Genomic DNA, 19509 nt, shown 5'->3' with positions numbered 1-19509 from the left:
GCGAGCAGATGGCCTGGCCTTCCTGTCTTCCATGCCACCTGTTGAACTGGCACACTAAACAATATGTAGCAGTACCTGGAGATACAAGTTATGCATTATGGTTAATCTGCCATTAGATGAAATTGCCATACCCATGGAGATTATTTTGTTGTAGCAGCAACATAACAAGATTTAACAGGGACTAAGAGAAACGGGGCAAAAGCTCACTGATGGCATATACAATTAGTATTTATTCAATTATATTAAGTGCTGATAATAATTTATTAGTGTTAGTTAATATTCACTTAATACATACAATCAATCAATCTTAATGTTTAGTATTGTCAATGTTCCTAATGTTATAAATGAGTACAGTCTGAGTGAAGCTTTGCAATAATATCTTATATTGTGAGAACTGTTGATCTGCTGTTACTGGCACAAGACTGCTCCCATTTTAATAAAGCTGCCAAATGGAGATATGTGCAAAGAATCATGATGATAAATTAACTGCATTTATAACATTGAGATATGGTCTATGAGCAGGTGTCAAAGGATGATTTCCAGACTGCAGAGAATGTGAAACCCTTTGCAGAAAATGATGAATGACAGAGGAATTAATAGATATTCAAACAACAGTTGGGACAGAAAAAAATATTTCAGAGGTTGTGGCATTTACCTGTGTACTGTCATGTACTGCAGGGCTTTACATTTTGAATAATGTCACATCTGCTGCAAAAATATCACATGCAGTACACGCGCACGCACGCACGCACACAAATACGGCTAACATCTTGAATATTTCTGTTACCAGGGAAACAGTGGGGAAGTGGTTGCCAGGTAGCACCCACATGTTATAGACTGACGGTATGCACAGCCATGTGAAGTAAAAAAAATAACAAATATAGAGGCCATCTATCCCAGAGTGGTGAAATACAATAAGTGTATGCAGCCTTGTACCGTGAGAGAATGTGTCAGTGTCAGCCCCTACAGAAGGGCAAAGCCCTCATTCATTTCATGCATGAGGAGCCTCTCTTCCACATTTTGTTGTTTCTCTGCTCACAACTCATCTCCCAAGAGAGGAAATTAATAAAAACTAGAGTGCAGAACAAAGAGAAGGGCTGACGATTAGGAAATTTGATCCTAATTCAAGAAATGATTAGTGATTTGCTATTTGAGGCCTTTTTGAAAGTAAGGTCCTCTCCTCTCTCACTTACTATCCTCTCTTCTATCACACACACGTCCACCATCAAAAGTAATCAAATACAAATACATAAATGCATTTTACCAGCCAATGAAAAATATATATTTTAAACATAAACCCTTTTTATTTAGCCATAACAGATAACTGTTTATGTATGCAAATCTTTTAAATGGGCTGCAGCAGTATTGGTTAAATGCTTGGTTTTTTAGAGCGATAATGATGATGATGATATATATTAGTGCAGGATAGATGCCATAACACCAGTTTACTCAATTGTTTATTACACTTGGGAGTTATTAAGGTGTTATTTTTTTTTGCGTGGCAGTCCTTGGACCTCCATGTACACATACCAAAGTATGTTTATTACAGTAGATATCGAATTGACTCTGAGGTGTGTTTTTGGCAGCACAATGCAAACTGTGTCACCTTGGCATTTATCTACAGATGCTCATTCCAAACTTTAAAATCCTGCTGCCTGTTGGCTGTTTTTTTGTTGTTTTATTTGGAAGCAGTGTGGTGCCTTAATGGACTTGATAATGGGGATCTGTCTTGTGACAGCCATTACCGCCGGAGTTTAATGTGCACTCTCAAGGTAGTATGTTGACATTTTCAGCTTGGCACATCCAAAGGCTTGGCTCGTGACGCATGCAGCTCCTATGTGCCCAGCCGTCCAAAGATAATGAGCTAATTTGTTTTTCAACAGGACAGAGCTAACATTAAGCACGGAGCAGTACACTAGGGAAAAGTTTTTTCTTCTTCAAAGGACTGAATGATGCATTCTCAATCTTCAGAGACATTTGTGTTCAGTTGTTAGGGCTCATTATATAGTAGGAAAAGGTAATATGTTCAAAATGATGAGTAAAAGCATAACAGCCTTTTACCACCTAGAGTTCATAACAAACTGACGAGCAAAACTACAAATGATGCTTTTAACTGTTTTTCACATTATGTTACAGAACATGCATGTCGTGTATTTGTACTTTATTGTTAGAAAACCACAAATTTATGTTCAAGACATTCCTAATTACAGTGTGCACTTTGATGGATGAGCTGCATCTGAATTTCAGAGAATAACAAAAGCATAATTGAAGCCTGGAAGATTCTGGTGCTCTGAATTAGAAAAACTGAAGATACAGGAAATTAATACAGAATACCAATTCCTTCCAGACTGAAGGAGAGAGAAACGTTGCATCTTCTGCATTAATAAATTGGTCAATACACAATTTACTTTAATCATTTCGATCAAGAGAAAAGCGTTACTTAGAATTGTGAACAGGTTCAATTAATAGTCTTCCAACTGCCTTACTGCTGTGTTTACTTTCACTCACACCATTACCCTCATCTAAAGACCTTACTAGTGTTAAATACGATTTCATTAATGATACCTCTTCTAAAAAGTGGCAGACTGCCTCTAGAGTTTACAGCCCTCACTAAGATTGAGCAGATTCATATTGTAAAGACTGACACTTAAGAAAATGCCTAATGTCCCCAACACATCCGACAGAAACAGAGAAACATGGCATCTCATTACAGTCCTCTTTTTCACTACAAGTCCAGTATTCACTCATGCACATGGACAGTACAGCTGAAAAGATAATCCCTTTTAGAACTTGAGTTATTTGAATATTAAAAATACTCTATTCAAGTTCTCTGTTTCTTAAAGAGCACAGCTTCATGTGCATGCTTTATCTAAAACACCTCACAGTAATTTGGTTACACGCATTTTTAGCACTTGGAGTTCTTCAAGGAAGCTCCGTACTCGGGTACGTGTGCCAAATGCTACATTACACAGGTCCTGTGTCTTTTAACTGCTTGACATTGCATTGCTCAACTCAGCAGAATGAATCAGCTGATGTAACACTTAAGACGAAGGTTATTCCTTACTATAAGTCAGGCGTCGGTTAATAAAGGTTTTAGTGGATTCAGATGAGTTACTCTGCAAAGTATGTGACAACCGATCTGCCATAAGGCTTGCATATGAACACATGTCCGGTATTATTCAAGCTGCGGGAACAGGAGGCTGTGCTCTTGTGTGCCAGCACAGGCCTCAGTGGAGCTGGTCAGTGTGTGTAGTGTCATGGCCGACATACTCTGGTGGCTACAGTCTTCATGCAGTACATTGCTAATGCTAGCCTCATGTAAGCCATTGGCATGGTGAATGCAATGTAATTGCCGTGGAGGATACCCCTTGAGCTTTCCAAGTAGCTCAGTAAAGTGACTAAAGCCTAAATTTAGGCTTAGGGGAAAAAATGTCAGCCAACTTGTCAACATAACATAAATAATGCAAAGAGTGTCTTAAGTTTGGCACATTTTCTGCTTTTTGTAAGGATGCAGTCATAAGTTGCACAGTTTTGGTGCGATGTGGGATAATTCTCTGAAGTAAATGCATTTCTTTAAAGTTTTGCTTATCTGCCCGGTGGCTGTTGTTTCATATCGGGGGTGTTTGTTTGCAGACCTGGTTTTATGTTGTATTTAGCGTAAAGTGATGCATTTAGCTATATAGTGCTATTCTCTCTTTTCTTTTCCTTCTCCACCAGAAAATGTCCTCCTCCCCCAAATCATATTTTGAAATGTGAACAAAACATCTAAGCTAAACGTGGCCTTTGGTTGCTATTGTAACACACTGCTGCTAAAATATAAACACAAACAATTGCGTGCCAATTTATCTCGGCGAGAACTTTGTAACGTGACGCTTCTTCAGTACAAGTTATCTACAACCCTCCACAGGTCAGACTTCTTCCCACGTTCGGCCAACGACCAGCCGCGCTACTGCTTCGCTAATGGTGGCCTTTTTTTCCCCGACGTACCAGGACCAAAGACTCACTTCTTCCCACATCTCAGTGTAGCAGCTGCTCATGGTGCACTATTGCTACTCGAACATAAGTGTTGCAGACGGATTGAGTCGATATAGATCATATATTGAACTCAGGACTGCCTAAAGAATTTTACTTCTATCTGTGAAATGTGAGGGGAAAACTATAAATCACTCCGGCACTTAAGAGTTTATACTCCTGAGCCCTCAACTACTCCTTCACACTGTTATCACATAAACCACATGTTAGGCCTGTCAGGGAAATTAAAGAATAAGGTGCTGGACAGGAATCCCTCCAGACTCTACATTCTGAAATCCATGTGTCTCTGATCTTCGTTGAACAGGCTTAAGCTTGCTCTTTGGTAACTTGTAAGGCAACCGTTGGCTTTGCTTATTTGTTTGTTGACTTGGTCTCATTATTTGACACCAGTTTTTCAATCATTAAAAAATAAATTCTGGTGGCAGGAACAAGACTTTATAAAATATGATTAAAACCATTTTAATTAATCCTCCAACATTGTGTTCTCACAGTATACAAGTGTAGCACAAAGGAGTAGAGCGTCCCTGAATGAACTTATAGTAATTCATTATTTATCTTGCATGTTAAGGTGGGCAGAGAAAGACAAGGGATTGTGATGATCAACACGGAGGTTGAGATCAAGAGGACAAGTGAGAGGCAAACACAGAGGGATCAGATGAGAAGACTGAGTGAGATATGTCGACAGCGAAAGCGAGACCAGAAAGCTACAGCCAGAGAGAGAGACAAAGAAATTAGATGATATCAGAGCAAATGACACATTACCAAGAGAGCGTGTGAGATGTTTCTTAATGTTTCTAATTCCAGCAGACAAGCAAACAGCCTGCCTGTCCCTGTCCCAACGGTGAATGAGTCATGATTATCCTCTGACAATGCTCGCCAATCTTTCTCGATAACACCATCCAAATCAATCATCACAAAACCTGAACACATGTTTGGCATATATCAACTGGGCTATTCACCTGTTTTAACATTCAGCACAGTGTGCTGCCAATGGAGTACCTTGTCCCAGCAGGCATTGCTGCATGTTAATTGCAAGAAGGCTAATCAGCCTCGTACTAACGAAAAAGGAAAAAAAGCACACGCATCATTGTGTATGCAAAGGAATATTTTATGCATATTAGACTGACCGTATTAGCCCTGGAAGGAACAGTGGTTGTGCTAAGTTGATGAGAGAACAAGTGACAGAGAGTCAAAAGCACTCTGAACAAGGAATGAGGGAGTAGAGAAATAACAAGGAAACACACAGTGGTGGGGATTCATTTAAATGGCTTAATATAAATGCAATTTCAGAGTGGCATTTGTGTTCTTGTTTTAACAGAGACATCAATATGATGTTAGAATTTTAATCATATCTTTTATGTTACAGCCTGAGACTCCCCACCCATGTTTGCTTTGTGATGCACACTAAGTCACTACCAATTGTTCAGCAGTTGAAACTGATGCCACATGACATGGTAGCTAGTTGTACCACATTTTGGTGGTGTTGTTTATATCAATGTCTGCTGGCATCAGTTTCAGTGTCGGAAAGGAGTCGGTTTCTGAGAACTATGCATTGGGTGTGTCTCTTACTTTGTTTACCGAATGTATACAGAGTGGATTCTGTTTCATTAGGTCAAGCTATTCTCCCAGGCTGCAGAGATTTAGACTGCAGGGCTTTTTCTGTTTCATCCCTCAGGTACCAGCAGTCGGAGGAAAATCCCCAAGCATAAATTTCTCAGGGCACAGCAGCTAGCCTCTTTTGTCAGCTCCAATGTCAGAAATAATAACAAACCAGCTCTCAAAAGTGTATTTAACATAGGGACCCAGGTGAGGAGACTGGGTCTCATTGTCAATCCACAAACCATTTTGATGTTCTATTTTTTGATTGATTGCAGCTTCTGGAGCAGAGAACTCAAAACCTTAGACTGAAAGTGGGCTAGAAAACCACAACACACTATCAATACTTCTGCAAGCTCTCACTGTTTATAACTATTGTGTACGTTTGTTCTTTAGAGTTCACACAGAGCAGATCAGCATACAGTTCCTGTGTGAGCTACTAAAGCTACGCTGTGCATGGTGCAGGTCAGCTAACAATTATAAATGTCTGTAATGATTTATTTGATGATACATTTCGCATTAAGTGTGCGTTATTACAGTACATTACGTGAGAGAGGTTTTGAAAATTGGTTGTGACGGTGAACATTTGTGTTCAGTCACAAGAAGTTAAGATCATGTGCTTTATAAGAATAGCAGGATTTAATGTTGCATGTTTTAAAATAGGAACACAGACACAAGCTGTGTCTCACATTTGTACTGCAACACATCTCAGTGAATTACTCACAAGTTTGTGGAGCCGTCTCAGCCTTTAGAAATTCATAAAGTGCTTTAGTCCACAGTAAGTGGCTTTGCAGTAGTCAAGTCAAGTGCCATTGACTTTTGAATTCTTGCTCTATGAGAACAGTTTGATTTGATTTTGAAGATTGGAGAATAGAAACATATACGTTAAATTGATTGTTTGCACAGATGCCACTAGAGAGTTGACGGGATATGACAGGAGTGAGATGCCATGCAACGAGTCCCCAGCTGGACTCTATGTCTACCTCCTTTTAAAACATGGAGATTGCCTGTAGAGTTTAAAACACTCACTACGAAAAAATAAGATAAGATCCATTGAGCAGATTCATATTGTAAGGACTGACACTTGTCGCAAACACATCCGACAGAGATGGCGCCTCCTTCACAAAAAACATTCACACTTATCCGATGTACAGTGTGATTGCAGAGTCATGCTTCTTTGTTTAGGACATGGTTTGTTTACTAAATACTCAATGTTTTTATGGATAGACCTTTCCATCAAATGGAAATATGGTTGATGACTTGTGCATCAGTTTAAACACACGTCCCCGAAATTCAGCATGGAGGCACTCTCCCTCATATACTTCAAATAGATAACAACTGATTTTAGGTGAACTGGGTCAACTAGTCTGACTCACCGAGCTTACATTGTTGGTATAAACCTTGCGTATTTCAGGCAGCATTTTCCTCCTCCGCTATCTGCGTGCTACCGTGTTGCACTGCCACTACATCCTGAGCCTAGTGCCTGCTGAAGACGATTTTCCCCCTATAGCACAATGCTAATGGTTGCAACCAGACCTTTCTCCAGTGCTGATACAGCCTTTTGGAGATGGGTCTGGCTAGCTGAGACTACTCTCCAGCAGTCTGACGACAGTAAACCGCTTCGGCTTCCATAATCACTGCTCCTTCTGGTGGATAGATAAAGCATTTCAACTGATTTCCACACATGATGCTTAGGGGCATTACGAGACGACACTGCATGCACTAAGTCATCGAGGGGGGGGATCACTTGCCGCCAAGGACTGAGCAGGGGCCCAGCGGGGATTAGCCACAGATCTGGGCCTTGTCACGGCCCAGCTGGCTATTTTAGATTGCTATACTGTAGGTTAAATATTTCTTCAAAATGTGTCAGAGATACTAATCCAACTGATTTCAGGGGCTGTAGGTTGTTGTGGTGTCATATGAAATCACATTAAATGTGGAGGTTTTTCTGTACCCTGGAGACAACACAGAAATTGAACGTTCAAGCTTCACAAAGGTAATAATTATTGCAGGGGTGTTGTATTGGGTTGCTCTGCACCGGTCCAGGTTGTCATTGTATCCACTTCTTGTATATTAACAGTATCTACGATACTAAGTCTATTTCTGCTGCTCGACTTGTCGGTTGTCTGGGTTTAGGGTGTAATTTACAGCAGTGTAACACTCCTTCACAGTTCAGATGACATGGGCATTCTTGGCATCAATAGTATTGATGGGGATATGTACCCTTATCTTAGTCTGACAGCAAGAGTGAAGGCTTCGGGAAAGGGCCATGGACGAGATTGAGTGAGTGAATGAGAGAGAGCGATGGCGACACGATTAATTCTTACTGGAGGTGCAGTGATGCTGTACACTTAAATGTTGAACTAAGCTGTGGTCCAGCTGCCACAGAATACTGATTTCATCCCATTTCTTCTGTCTGTGTGGCAAAGAGCTATTATATTGTGGGAAGCTGCCTAAAAATGAATGAGAGGAAGGGTCCATTCATAATCAGGAAATGACACAACATCCAGTTTCCTCTTAGCTGAAGGTGTTATGGATCATTTAAGACTGTAAACTGTAAGACTGTAGACTTTGTGTATTTTCCAGCAGCTAAAACATAAATAATACGTGCACTTTGTGTCAGCTGTCCCTACTCAATGCTTAAGAACCATCAATGACCAATTTAGCAGTCAGCACTTTAACCAACCTGTCATTTGTGCTGAAAAGACGAGAGATATGATCCACGTCGATACACTGAAGATATGTTTGTAAATGTATGTGGGTCTAAATTTCATTTGCAACTTTCCTATGCTCTGACTTTAGAACAATGCAATCACAAATGCAATAGTGTAGTCGATGTTAAAGTTTCAATAGTTTTCTCTGTGGAATCAATGATTGTTTTTTTGTCCAAACCTAAACGAGGTTTAACATCTTGTTCATTCATAAGTCGGTGCTCATCCCAAACAAAACGAGTATTACAATACAATCAAAGCCTTTTCAAAAGGCCTCTTAATACAAAACAGACATTTCATTCTGAATCACATACTACAAGCTGTCTCAATTAGATCGCAGTCACACCATTGTCACTGTAGGGTAGAGTGGTGTTGACAACATCGCAGCATTTATCTCAGTGGTGACTCCTTTGAATCCCAGGATTGTGCTCTGAGTCAGAGCAAACTAAATGAGACTCTCTTATCTAGACTGTGAAATCACTGAGACAGCCCCAATTTATGCAATATTCACTACATCAGTGGTGTGGTGGTTTGTTTCCTCCCTTCATATTACATTGGTAAAATTAGGGCAAGACACTGTTGATATCTTGTTTTCATGGGCAAACAGGCACACAGTTGTAATGCCTTCCTTCAGCCTGGTGTCTTGATGCTAATGTTTCAATTATGAGTGAACATAAGAAAATCTCCCTGCCCCTTCCCTTTGGTCTCTGAATTTGCTGACAGTTAAGTGAAAACACATTGTAATGTTAATTGTATTAAGTGCTATTAATAGTGATGATTGGATGTGTTAAAAATTCATCCTTCTCAACTGAATTCATCATCCATCGATTAACGATACCATTACTGAGAAGAAAATGACTGCTTCTCCAAAATGGTTTGATAGATTAGTAAATCTCTTTCCCAAAGAAAGCAGCTGTTGTTTTTCCTCTCCCTATTAAGGCCAAAACACACCGCCACAGAGCCTCCACGCCGGCGGCGGATATGCGTGCTGTGGCACTCGTTGACGTGCCACTCTGCCACCTTTTTTCCCCACTCGCTCCCTGCTTTGGCTCCCGTAGAAGCTCCTCTTCTCTGCTCTCGTGGCAGCTCCACTCTCCTCACCTCTTGCTGTTGCTGTCTCTCATGTGTGTCATTGAGAATGCAAGAGGAGAAATGGAGGTCGAGAAATATCCCAAATGATATGACCCACAGTCCCGTCATTATAAAGACAAATATAAAAGGAAAAAAAAGCCATAGCTCTGGAGATTTTGAGGTGAGAAATCAAATGTAGAAGTTTGTTGTCCACGCATGATTTAAAGCTAATGCACAGGTGGAAGAAATTCTCAGATCTTTTACTTTTGGAAATGTAGTAATAACGTAGTGCAAAAATACTCTGGAGGTGCTGCAGGGCAACGCGTCCCATTGGCTGCTGCAGCCTCAGTGTGTTTTCTGCTTTAGAACCCCTTTAATTACAGTAGACTCTTTTAAAATTCTTCCACTTCCATTGACATCCATTCACACAGTCTGTGCATTTATCGGATTAGTCCAAATCAATATAATTATAGTTGATAAATGGTTATAGGAGGTTTCATATGCATCATCAGAGCTATTCCTTTAAGGTGTATATATAAGACTGCGGACATTAGATGTCATATAGCAGGAACGTCTAGCAGGAAATGAGTGATGGCCTCTGTAAACTTCAGGGGGAACATTTAAGAGTCATTATTCCACCATTATCATCCTTGCCAATGACTGTTGAGCGCTCCTGCCTCCTGTCAGTGGGCTGTCTGCTCTATAATGGGCCACTATGAAGCCAAAATTGTCACAGACAAACTTTAAACAGAATCTGCTAAAAGTAGCTGAGGGACGGGGGGGGGCTGCTATAAAAAAAAGTTTTTTTATAGGCCACTGGTCTTTTAGCACAAATGAAGGTATTGATTTTGGAGTTTCTTGCATTAGCAGATGGATGTGGTACTGCAGTCATCTTGCAAACACTAGCACTAACAGTACTGCCGGCACAAAAAAAAAGGCTGCCAAACATTAGGACCACAGTCTCATTTGATTACAGTGCCAAGATATCATAATTACTTTTATCCTAATATATTTTGGTTCTGCAATTTCTGATAGTTTTTATGAATTAATCTGTTGTAAGCAATTAATGTGTTTAATCTATGAAATGTCAAAATTAGAGAAAAATGTCCATAACAAGTCGCAAAACATCTTCAAATGTCTTGTTTTGTCCGAGCAACAGTGCAAAAACCCCAAATACTTAATTTAAAATGATATAAAACACAGAGTACACACATTTGAGTATCTTGAACCTGAGATTGTTTGCCATTTTTAAATTATTAGATTGATTAAAATCGTTGCTGATTAATTTTCTACTAATTATTTCAGCTCTAATACAGCATATTCACGTTAGAAAATAGTATATTTAAACTGGCAGCAATGACGCCAGACTGTCTCTGTTTTCAGTGTTTAGTACAGTACACTGTTTATTGTTACAAGCTGACACGTTCAGACACGCGATCATTGGTAGAGCGTGCTCTAGTTTTGTATTACTGTCAATCACATGACTTCCTGCTGAGCAGAGTATTAGGATTTCATGTTGCACAAAGAAATATTTGCCAATTGCCCTGGTGTCCATGCTGGCGTCCATGTAAGTCTCTCTTTCTGACACACACAGAACAATAACACACTTCCTGTTCCGGACAAATCTTCCTTGTACCTTTTCTGAGCGTTCATGCAAAAAGCGACAAATAATCCCTCTACTTCTCTTGCGCTCTCATCCATGTTCTACTTCAACTACAGTGTATCTCCTTCTCTCCCCCTGTGACATTCCTACTTTCCCGCTCCTCCTCGGCGTGTTATTTAGTTGCCTCTGTGCTCATGCTTTACAGAGACCTAATGTACTCCTGTGCTTGCAGTCAGCAGATGAAATCGTCATTTGTCACGTTAATAGTCCTCCCCCTCTGCCATACATTCACACAGACATGCACAACCCTCTCCCAGTATGGCCCCATTAAAAGAACAGCCCATCTTATCATCCTTCCCTCCTTCCCTTCTTCTCAGGCCTCTCGCCCAACCTAGTTTTTCTTCACGTTGTCCTTTTCTTCCTCTGTTATCATGTTGGATTCAACATAATGTTATCCTTCCTGTATATGTTTATGCTATGGTCATTCTGCGCTTCTTAAAATGCTCAGCATCAAGGCTTTGCATGATATCATATGGTCTTGGACTGCAGTGCCGTTACTGTGTACTCCGTTTCTCAGAAAGTGAAGTAGACTATATGGTAATATGTGGTATTATAAAATGCAGTAACAGAACATTTAGTTGCTGTTTTGTACAATATGTTCAGCTCTTTATGCTGAAATTAGATAACCCCCCTGCTGTGTGAGGAATGGTAACTTGAATTTTAAAGGCAGCATTAGCAATAGCCTTTCCCGTGTCACATACAAAATGAGAGAATCGCTGTAGTAGATGATTATGCAGCTCATAACAGAGATATAGCCTAGAATTATATGCAAATTCAATATTCTTCATTAAAACTGTTTTGCACATCACTTTCTCTTTTCTGCTAATTGCCTTTCTGAGTTTCTTTTAACCTACTCTAAGAGAGGATGCAAATAAATGTGGAGTAATGTATATACTCCACAAGATGGGTAGGTCAAGACTGTATAGGGGTCAACCACTATGAAAGTTTCCCTCTAAGGAACATGAGACTAATATAGCCGTGGTTTCAACTGAGAAAATAATATTGCTTTATAATAAAACCAACCGTAGTAGTTTCTTACTATTCTGCACACGTAAAGATAGAGGTATGAAACTGTTGTAAATATAGTTTGCTCAAAATGTGTTTTATAGTTTTTCTTAATAGTGATGTTAAAGAAACCTTTGCTATCTCTAGTATGCACTAAACATATTGTCATGTTGGTAGAATGAATCATCATTTTAGCTCATTGATCAACAGTCAGACCTTTTGAAGATGATCTAATATATCACATCACTGCAACTTCAAGTCTACCCACTCTCATTAAATATTGACCACCACTTAGACAGAACAGCCTTTCTCGTCAATTTCAGACATATTAATAATGTCAAAGATGGCATTTTCATCTTTTAAAAATATTTGGCATTCATCCCAGCAGACATGCTGACCTGGCCCTAAGAGGATCTAAAACAGATGTTTCCCAAATGACATGTGTTGATAAACATGTAGGGGCTTTAAGACCCACCACAGACATTACAAGTGTGTGTCTGAATCTGTCCTGGTTTATATATTTCCACTATATGTATTGAAAGAGAGATATGAGCGCGTGCGGGACAATATTAACTTCAGACTAAAAATATTCCAGTTTATTTGTGACTCACTGTTCCGTGTTTTTGCTTGGCACCACACTGACTCCTGTAGCACTCTGATTCATCTTCGGTTTTTTCGAGTGACTGTTGATTTAAGCAAGCATTTTCGCTTTAATCAGCTGTCTCATTTTTGTCTGGGGCAAAGGATTAGAGGATGCCCCCCACTGAATCTCCCATCTACACATTATAATACAACTTCAGTACCAACCCCCTCCTTTCTGTGATCTCTTCGCAACTGCAGAGGCTCAGACGTAATCCTAAGTAGGGTACACAAAGAACCATCTTGAATTCTAAAGACCAGTTGAGCACTATTTCTTGAATAATGTACACGCTCTTACAACCTGGAAGATTTTTAAATAACAAATCTTGTTTGGATTGACTTGAAATGCACATCTAATCATGTTTTATCTTATTCCTCCTCCTCTTCTCTTCTCCCAACCCTGTTTTTCTGCTTTTCTATCCCTTTTCTATACTTCTGTGTCATTTATCCTTATTTCTTTATTTTAAATCCTTGTCTCCACCCCTCTTCCTTTACTCCTTTCGCTTCATCCACCTTCCCTCAATTTATTATTTCTTCTGTGCAGCATGTGAGCTGATGAACCAGGGGATCCTCGCTCTAGTCACATCAACCGGCTGCGCAGCCGCAAGTGCCCTGCAGTCTCTCACGGATGCAATGCACATTCCCCACCTCTTCATCCAGAGAAATGGAGATGGTGCACCCCGCACCGCCTGCCAGCTCAACCCCAGCCCAGAGGGAGAGAGCTACACACTGGCTGCCCGTCCACCTGTTCGAATAAACGAAGTCCTGCTCACCCTCGTGTCAGAACTGCACTGGCAGAAGTTTATCATCTTTTATGAAAGCGACTACGGTGAGTTGGGATGAATGAGAGCAGAAAATGTATCTCATAAACATGACATTTGTATGTGAGATGGTTTCATTTAAATGTTAATGCTCCAAAACAACCTCCAGTGTCAGGGGGAGATCAGGCTGAAGTAAAGTGGGATATTAACACTAAGAATTCATATGCTGGAAGAAACACACAGAGTGGGAACTAAGATGAAAGAACATCATCACACACACACACACTCACGCATCCTCATGAAGACACAAGTCTATGCCTAATTGGCTCATTTGTGGCACCAGAAAATAACGGTGTGTCCCAACAGTACTTAATATACTGTATTCTTTTTCAATATTCTCATCACGACGCCCGTGTGGACCAGACCTTTCCTGACCCACATTTGGTAAAAGGCAAGGACTGTGGATCGAGGAGGGATTGGCAAGACGGTACAAGGGCAGAAAGATGAGGAGAATATATTGCTGCATAGGCATTTCTCTGATGATCCTTTGCCACTGCTGGCTAATATTTTTACTACTTGGAAGAGTTCAATCTCGTTGAGAGTGTAAATCACTTTTATTTTTGTCAGTACAGTGGAAACTACAGTTGATGAAGTGTATAGTACAGCAAGCCCTCAAGGGAATACAGCCATCCACTAGCTCCACAAGTTTCCACTCCACATGTTGGTCCCTGCGGCCAGTCACAGTGCTCCATGTGAATGTATGTGACATGCTGTTTCACATTTACGCTAAAGAGATTTGTCCTTAGACACGTTTTGTAGAAAGTGCACTCAGCATTGAGTTGGATCGGTCTATCTTTCTATCTGTCTGTCTGACCAGTTAGCTCTATGTCTGTCTGACCAGTTAGCTCTATGTCTGTCTGACCAGTTAGCTCTATGTCTGTTTGACCAGTTAGCTCTATGTCTGTTTGACCAGTTAGCTCTATGTCTGTTTGACCAGTTAGCTCTATGTATGTCTGACCAGTTAGCTCTATGTCTGTTTGACCAGTTAGCTCTATGTCTGTTTGACCAGTTAGCTCTATGTCTGTCTGACCAGTTAGCTCTATGTCTGTTTGACCAGTTAGCTCTATGTCTGTTTGACCAGTTAGCTCTATGTCTGTTTGACCAGTTAGCTCTATGTATGTCTGACCAGTTAGCTCTATGTCTGTCTGACCAGTTAGCTCTATGTCTGTTTGACCAGTTAGCTCTATGTATGTCTGACCAGTTAGCTCTATGTCTGTCTGACCAGTTAGCTCTATGTCTGTTTGACCAGTTAGCTCTATGTCTGTTTGACCAGTTAGCTCTATGTATGTCTGACCAGTTAGCTCTATGTCTGTCTGACCAGTTAGCTCTATGTCTGTTTGACCAGTTAGCTCTATGTCTGTTTGACCAGTTAGCTCTATGTCTGTTTGACCACTTAGCTCTATGTCTGTTTGACCAGTTAGCTCTATGTATGTCTGACCAGTTAGCTCTATGTCTGTCTGACCAGTTAGCTCTATGTCTGTTTGACCAGTTAGATCTATGTCTGTCTAACTAGCTGTCTTGTGTCTATCTGTATTTTTTTGTGTGTGTGTGTGTGTGTGTGTGTGTGTGTGTGTGTGTGTGTGTGTGTGTGTGTGTGTCTGATTAGCTATCTGCCTGACTAGCTAGCTAGCTGTCTGCCTGTATGTCTTGCTTTCTATCCATCGATCAAACCATCTGCATTTTAAGGAATTCTCGATCAGTTTCCCTCCTGGTACAATACAGTTCCATTCATTGAATCATATCCTATCAGAAACTCTTTATACATAACATCTCACCCGAGCACAGTGCACCATAGCCTTAAATTGCAAGTCTTTTGAGAGGGAACTTATGTCTAACGCATGAAAGCTTGGTGTAACAAGGCACTGTTGGTGAGAAATAATGGATGGAAATACTAATTCCTAACAAAATAGACTTATTTAAGCCTGCTAAATTAGATGCTACAAAGTCGGCACCGTTGACATTTGTGCTGGTAATAACACTGTTTAACTCGGCACTTGTTAAATGAAGGACTGTAGCGGCTAATTAGGATCCTCATCACAGAACAGTCAAAATACCCATGGTGCCTGCCTTGAAGCAGTACTACAGTGACCCACACCACTGCTGATAGAGAAGAGTGCTGTCTGTATATCTATGTTGGCACTTAGTATTTAAAGAGATAGTGAATGTTGGAATTAAACTTTAGACATACAGTATGATTAGGGAGAAACAGCTGCAGACGTTCTCAGTATTATTCTGGTTATGTATTTGTGTGCTGCCTATGATAAATGTAATGTTTACTTTCTCGTTGAGTTATATTTACTTTCCTAATTTTCTTTAACTTTACTGTTTTTCTACAAAACCCTTTTTTGATTCAACAAAAAAAAACAAATGTCTCAAATCTTAAAAGTAGTCCAAACAGAAGTAGCCATATATGAACATTTCCTAAACATATAATAAAAATATAATAAATCGGACATTTGGATGCAAGCTTTTGGTATTTAACAGGTTTTGAGTTTAATAACAGACACTGCACACCCACACTAGTGCTGTCAGTTGTTCTAGCTGATGAGATATCTTTTCAGTTTTACTTATGTTGGAGAATGTCCCGTGGATTTACTTTGGTAGCCAAAGTCTGTACACCTAAAATAATCATAAAGGTGTTGCGCTTTAACATGTACAACACAGTTAACTGGAGAGTCAGTAAGCTGTCAATCAAGTGCAGTGTGTAGGCACACACTCGCACAGTCCCGAGGAGAGGTCTAATCAAAAGAAATCACTTCTGTAAGTGCATCTCATATCGTTGGTATGGAGCTTGAGTATGAGTTGTAGACCTGAATACGGATTTGAAATGGTTGAATGTGTAAGATATACCAGAATTTAAACTTAAAACATAAAACAAATCAACTAACATAATCATCAGAATGTGAAGAGGTAACAGTGTTGACGTTATCTCAAAGACGTCTGTGTGTTGCAGAGAGATCTACTGAAATTAGCATGCTAACAGATTACACATTGAACCTTTAAGGAACGGGCTTAAAAGCAGTAGTACTAGTTAAAAGTAGCCTCTGTCACATTTAAATCTGGGTGCTTTTAATTACAAATTTAAAATGCATGTATAACATGAAAGCACACCGTGTCAAATGTTAATGTTAAACACTGTGTAAAGTTTGCAATGCAAAGTTAGTTAGTAAAGTATTCTCATGTAATTATAACCTGAGGAAGAAAGAGTAAAAGAAAAACATTTAATGAGACAACATTTGGTCTATTACACGAACTGTATTCAGCCAGAGGGCTAAAGTGCTGCTTGATAAAACTTGATTTAAATTTGGATTTGAACATTTAAGCATTTTTCAGCATTTTTCAGTCGGCTAAAAAGTTTGAAACATTGTTTGATCACAGATGGATTTCTCAAGTCCATTTAATTATATATCCTAATTACTTAAATAATTACTTAAATTGGATTAAGTTAGAAACAAAGGCATTGACGTAGGTGAACAGAAACATTCAGAATGAATCATCAGGTGGTTTGTCATATTTTTCAAAATTAAAATAAACTAATTATACAGCAATTTAATTATAGAAAAGTAAAATACTTAATTACTATGTTCTCTTTTATATTGTAATTTGCTTTTCTTCTGTTTAAAATGACTATGTATTTTTCCATTAATAATGTTCAGACCAACTTTAATCTTGGTTCCTCTGTTTCCCACCACCCATTCCATCATTGCTAAACCTTTATAAGTACATAAAGGTTTGAATGTCACTTCACTTCCAACTCATGCTGTCTGCTTAGTTATTATCAAAGAGAGGATATTAAATTATGTAACCTCACTCAGGTTCTCAGTGTGATCTTGTCAAAACGTTCTTGATTAATTGTTTGGTCATAAAAAAAGTGCCTTTGAAGATTTCTGACAATTTTCCTTAGAAAATTACTGTAATTATCCTTTGATACATTTTCGGTCAACTAATAGATTAATTGATCTCAAGTTTCCTAAAAAAAAATTGAAAGAACTGAGCTGCTTGCCCATCATACTCTATATAAGTCAATGCAAGTACTTTAAATGTTCAATGTGTAATGCTCACCTGCTTCAAAGACATAGGGGGTATTTAACCTCTTAATTGATTCCATACAATCTCTAAAGTTTATACTTTAGTTGTAGTCGTTTGGCATATTCATTGTATTCTAATGTATTCTTTATATTGTGTAGTCAGTCAGTCAGTGGGCAAGAATATGCAAAAATTAACCAAACTGCTGAAACTCTGAGAGCCGGTCAAAGAAAAGCGACAGTGTCTCACTATCGCCTCTAGAGGAACAAGTGGTATTACAACACTGGAGGGAGCGCAGCTAGTCAGTTAGACACTAACTTCAGTAGATCTCTCTGCAACACAATACAAAGACGTCTTTGACATAACGGCTACACATATTGATAAAGTAAGTTTTGTAGCACAAGTGCTTCTGAAAAAGTTGTAACATTATCAGAAACCACGTTCGTCACAAGCCTAAACTTCCCCCTCAAGTTTGATGACATTTGATGGTATGTAAATCTTAGTTTATTCCAATATGAAAAACTAATAAATCCATATGCAGTTGGAAACGTGGCTGTTATCCTGAGTTATAAATCAGAATGTAATATATCATTATTCTGCAGATTTGGCTGTGTTTTAATGTTTTATTTGAAAATGGCCACAAGGTAGTTTATCAAGTACTGTAAAGTCTTTATCATAATAGTCTATAAACACAACATCTGAATAAAACAAACAACTCATTGGCTGATGCACTGAAAGTCAGAAGTTATTTAACCGTTAAATAACGGGTACATTAATATTTTGGAACAGAATATTGTCTGCTCTGCCAAAGCGTGTGTGTTTTTCCCTCAGCCATGATTTACTTTTCTGCTTAACTGTCGGTATGACAAAGCTCTGCGCTGATGTATGATCATCACAGTGTTCAGTCTCTTTATCTAATGTTATGTTTTATATAACTTCCTGTAGAAAGATTTCTTGTTTTATTCTTTCAGAGATCGTAAAGATCAATTATTTTTTAAATCTGAGATTTAAAACTCATACCATAAATGAAAGACGGTTGGAAGGAATATGTTGGAAAAAGGACATTTAATTTACAGATTCATTAGAAGCATGATTGCTACACCGAGGCCATCTTTATCCAACATGTAAATTAGCAGTGAACTGATGGATTTGTGGACGTGCTGCGATAAGACTGTGTTTCTGGGCTGACGTGTCATCAGTTCGCTGATGGTGCGTTCTGTAAAAGCAGATGCTATAAAAGATAGAGCACCTTGTAGCGCATAACCGCAGGCGTCACAGTGTAGCTGTACAAACAAAGAATTGTTAAAAAACACTCATTATCTGTATTACACTTATCTAGACATGTATTATTGTAATCCTATTTCTTTAATCCTTTTTGGATGGTGAGAGCAACACCAGGCTCTGCAGTGGGAGAGGACAGGGTGCGTTATTACAGATTAAACAGCCGGCTTCTTTGACCTCAGGGGCAAAATGTAGCTCGGTGTAATGAAGTGTGTCAAAGAAGCTGATTCATTCCAGCCACCAATGCATCAGTTGCATAAAAGGCACATTACTATATGTAAACAACCTTTAAGGCTTCAGCTCTTCTGGCTCCATTTGTCATTGTACATTTTCAACACATAATTTGATTCTTTGTTGTGAGAGTGTTTCCCATAATGTCTTTCAAAAGTAACAGAATAAACCTTATTCTTGTGTTGAAGGAAACCAACTTTGTATTATGAATTCAAAACATCCCTATGTTGGTTTTGTGCCTTAGGCAAAGAGAATAAAATGGTATGATAATCCTAAAACAGCCCATTGCTAACAAAAAGACCCTTTACGCCTTCTAAGATTTTTCTTTTTTCTTAAGTTGTTCATTCTTTTTCTTTTCTCATCTGCAACAGTTTCTTTTTTTTTTTAAAGCCAATACTGTTTTCTTCCTTCAAACAGTCCTACTGTTGCAGGT

The 19509-nt window shown here is 39.1% G+C and overlaps 1 protein-coding gene across 2 annotated transcripts in view; it reads left to right on the top strand.

Annotated features, from left to right (window-relative positions):
- LOC115020352 (glutamate receptor ionotropic, delta-1-like) overlaps nt 1–19509 on the top strand; it is a 197792-nt gene that overhangs the window by 101884 nt on the left and 76399 nt on the right. For both annotated transcript variants that reach the window (XM_029450322.1, XM_029450323.1), the window contains exon 3: nt 13262–13546. In XM_029450322.1, coding sequence (XP_029306182.1) covers nt 13262–13546 — 285 coding nt within the window. The remainder of the gene's footprint in view (nt 1–13261; nt 13547–19509) is intronic.

The sequence above is a fragment of the Cottoperca gobio genome, chromosome 15 (assembly GCF_900634415.1).
Source record: "Cottoperca gobio chromosome 15, fCotGob3.1, whole genome shotgun sequence".
Lineage (NCBI taxonomy): Eukaryota > Metazoa > Chordata > Actinopteri > Perciformes > Bovichtidae > Cottoperca > Cottoperca gobio.
Note: the sequence above shows the minus strand (reverse complement) of the source record. Positions and strands in the feature narration are given on the sequence as shown.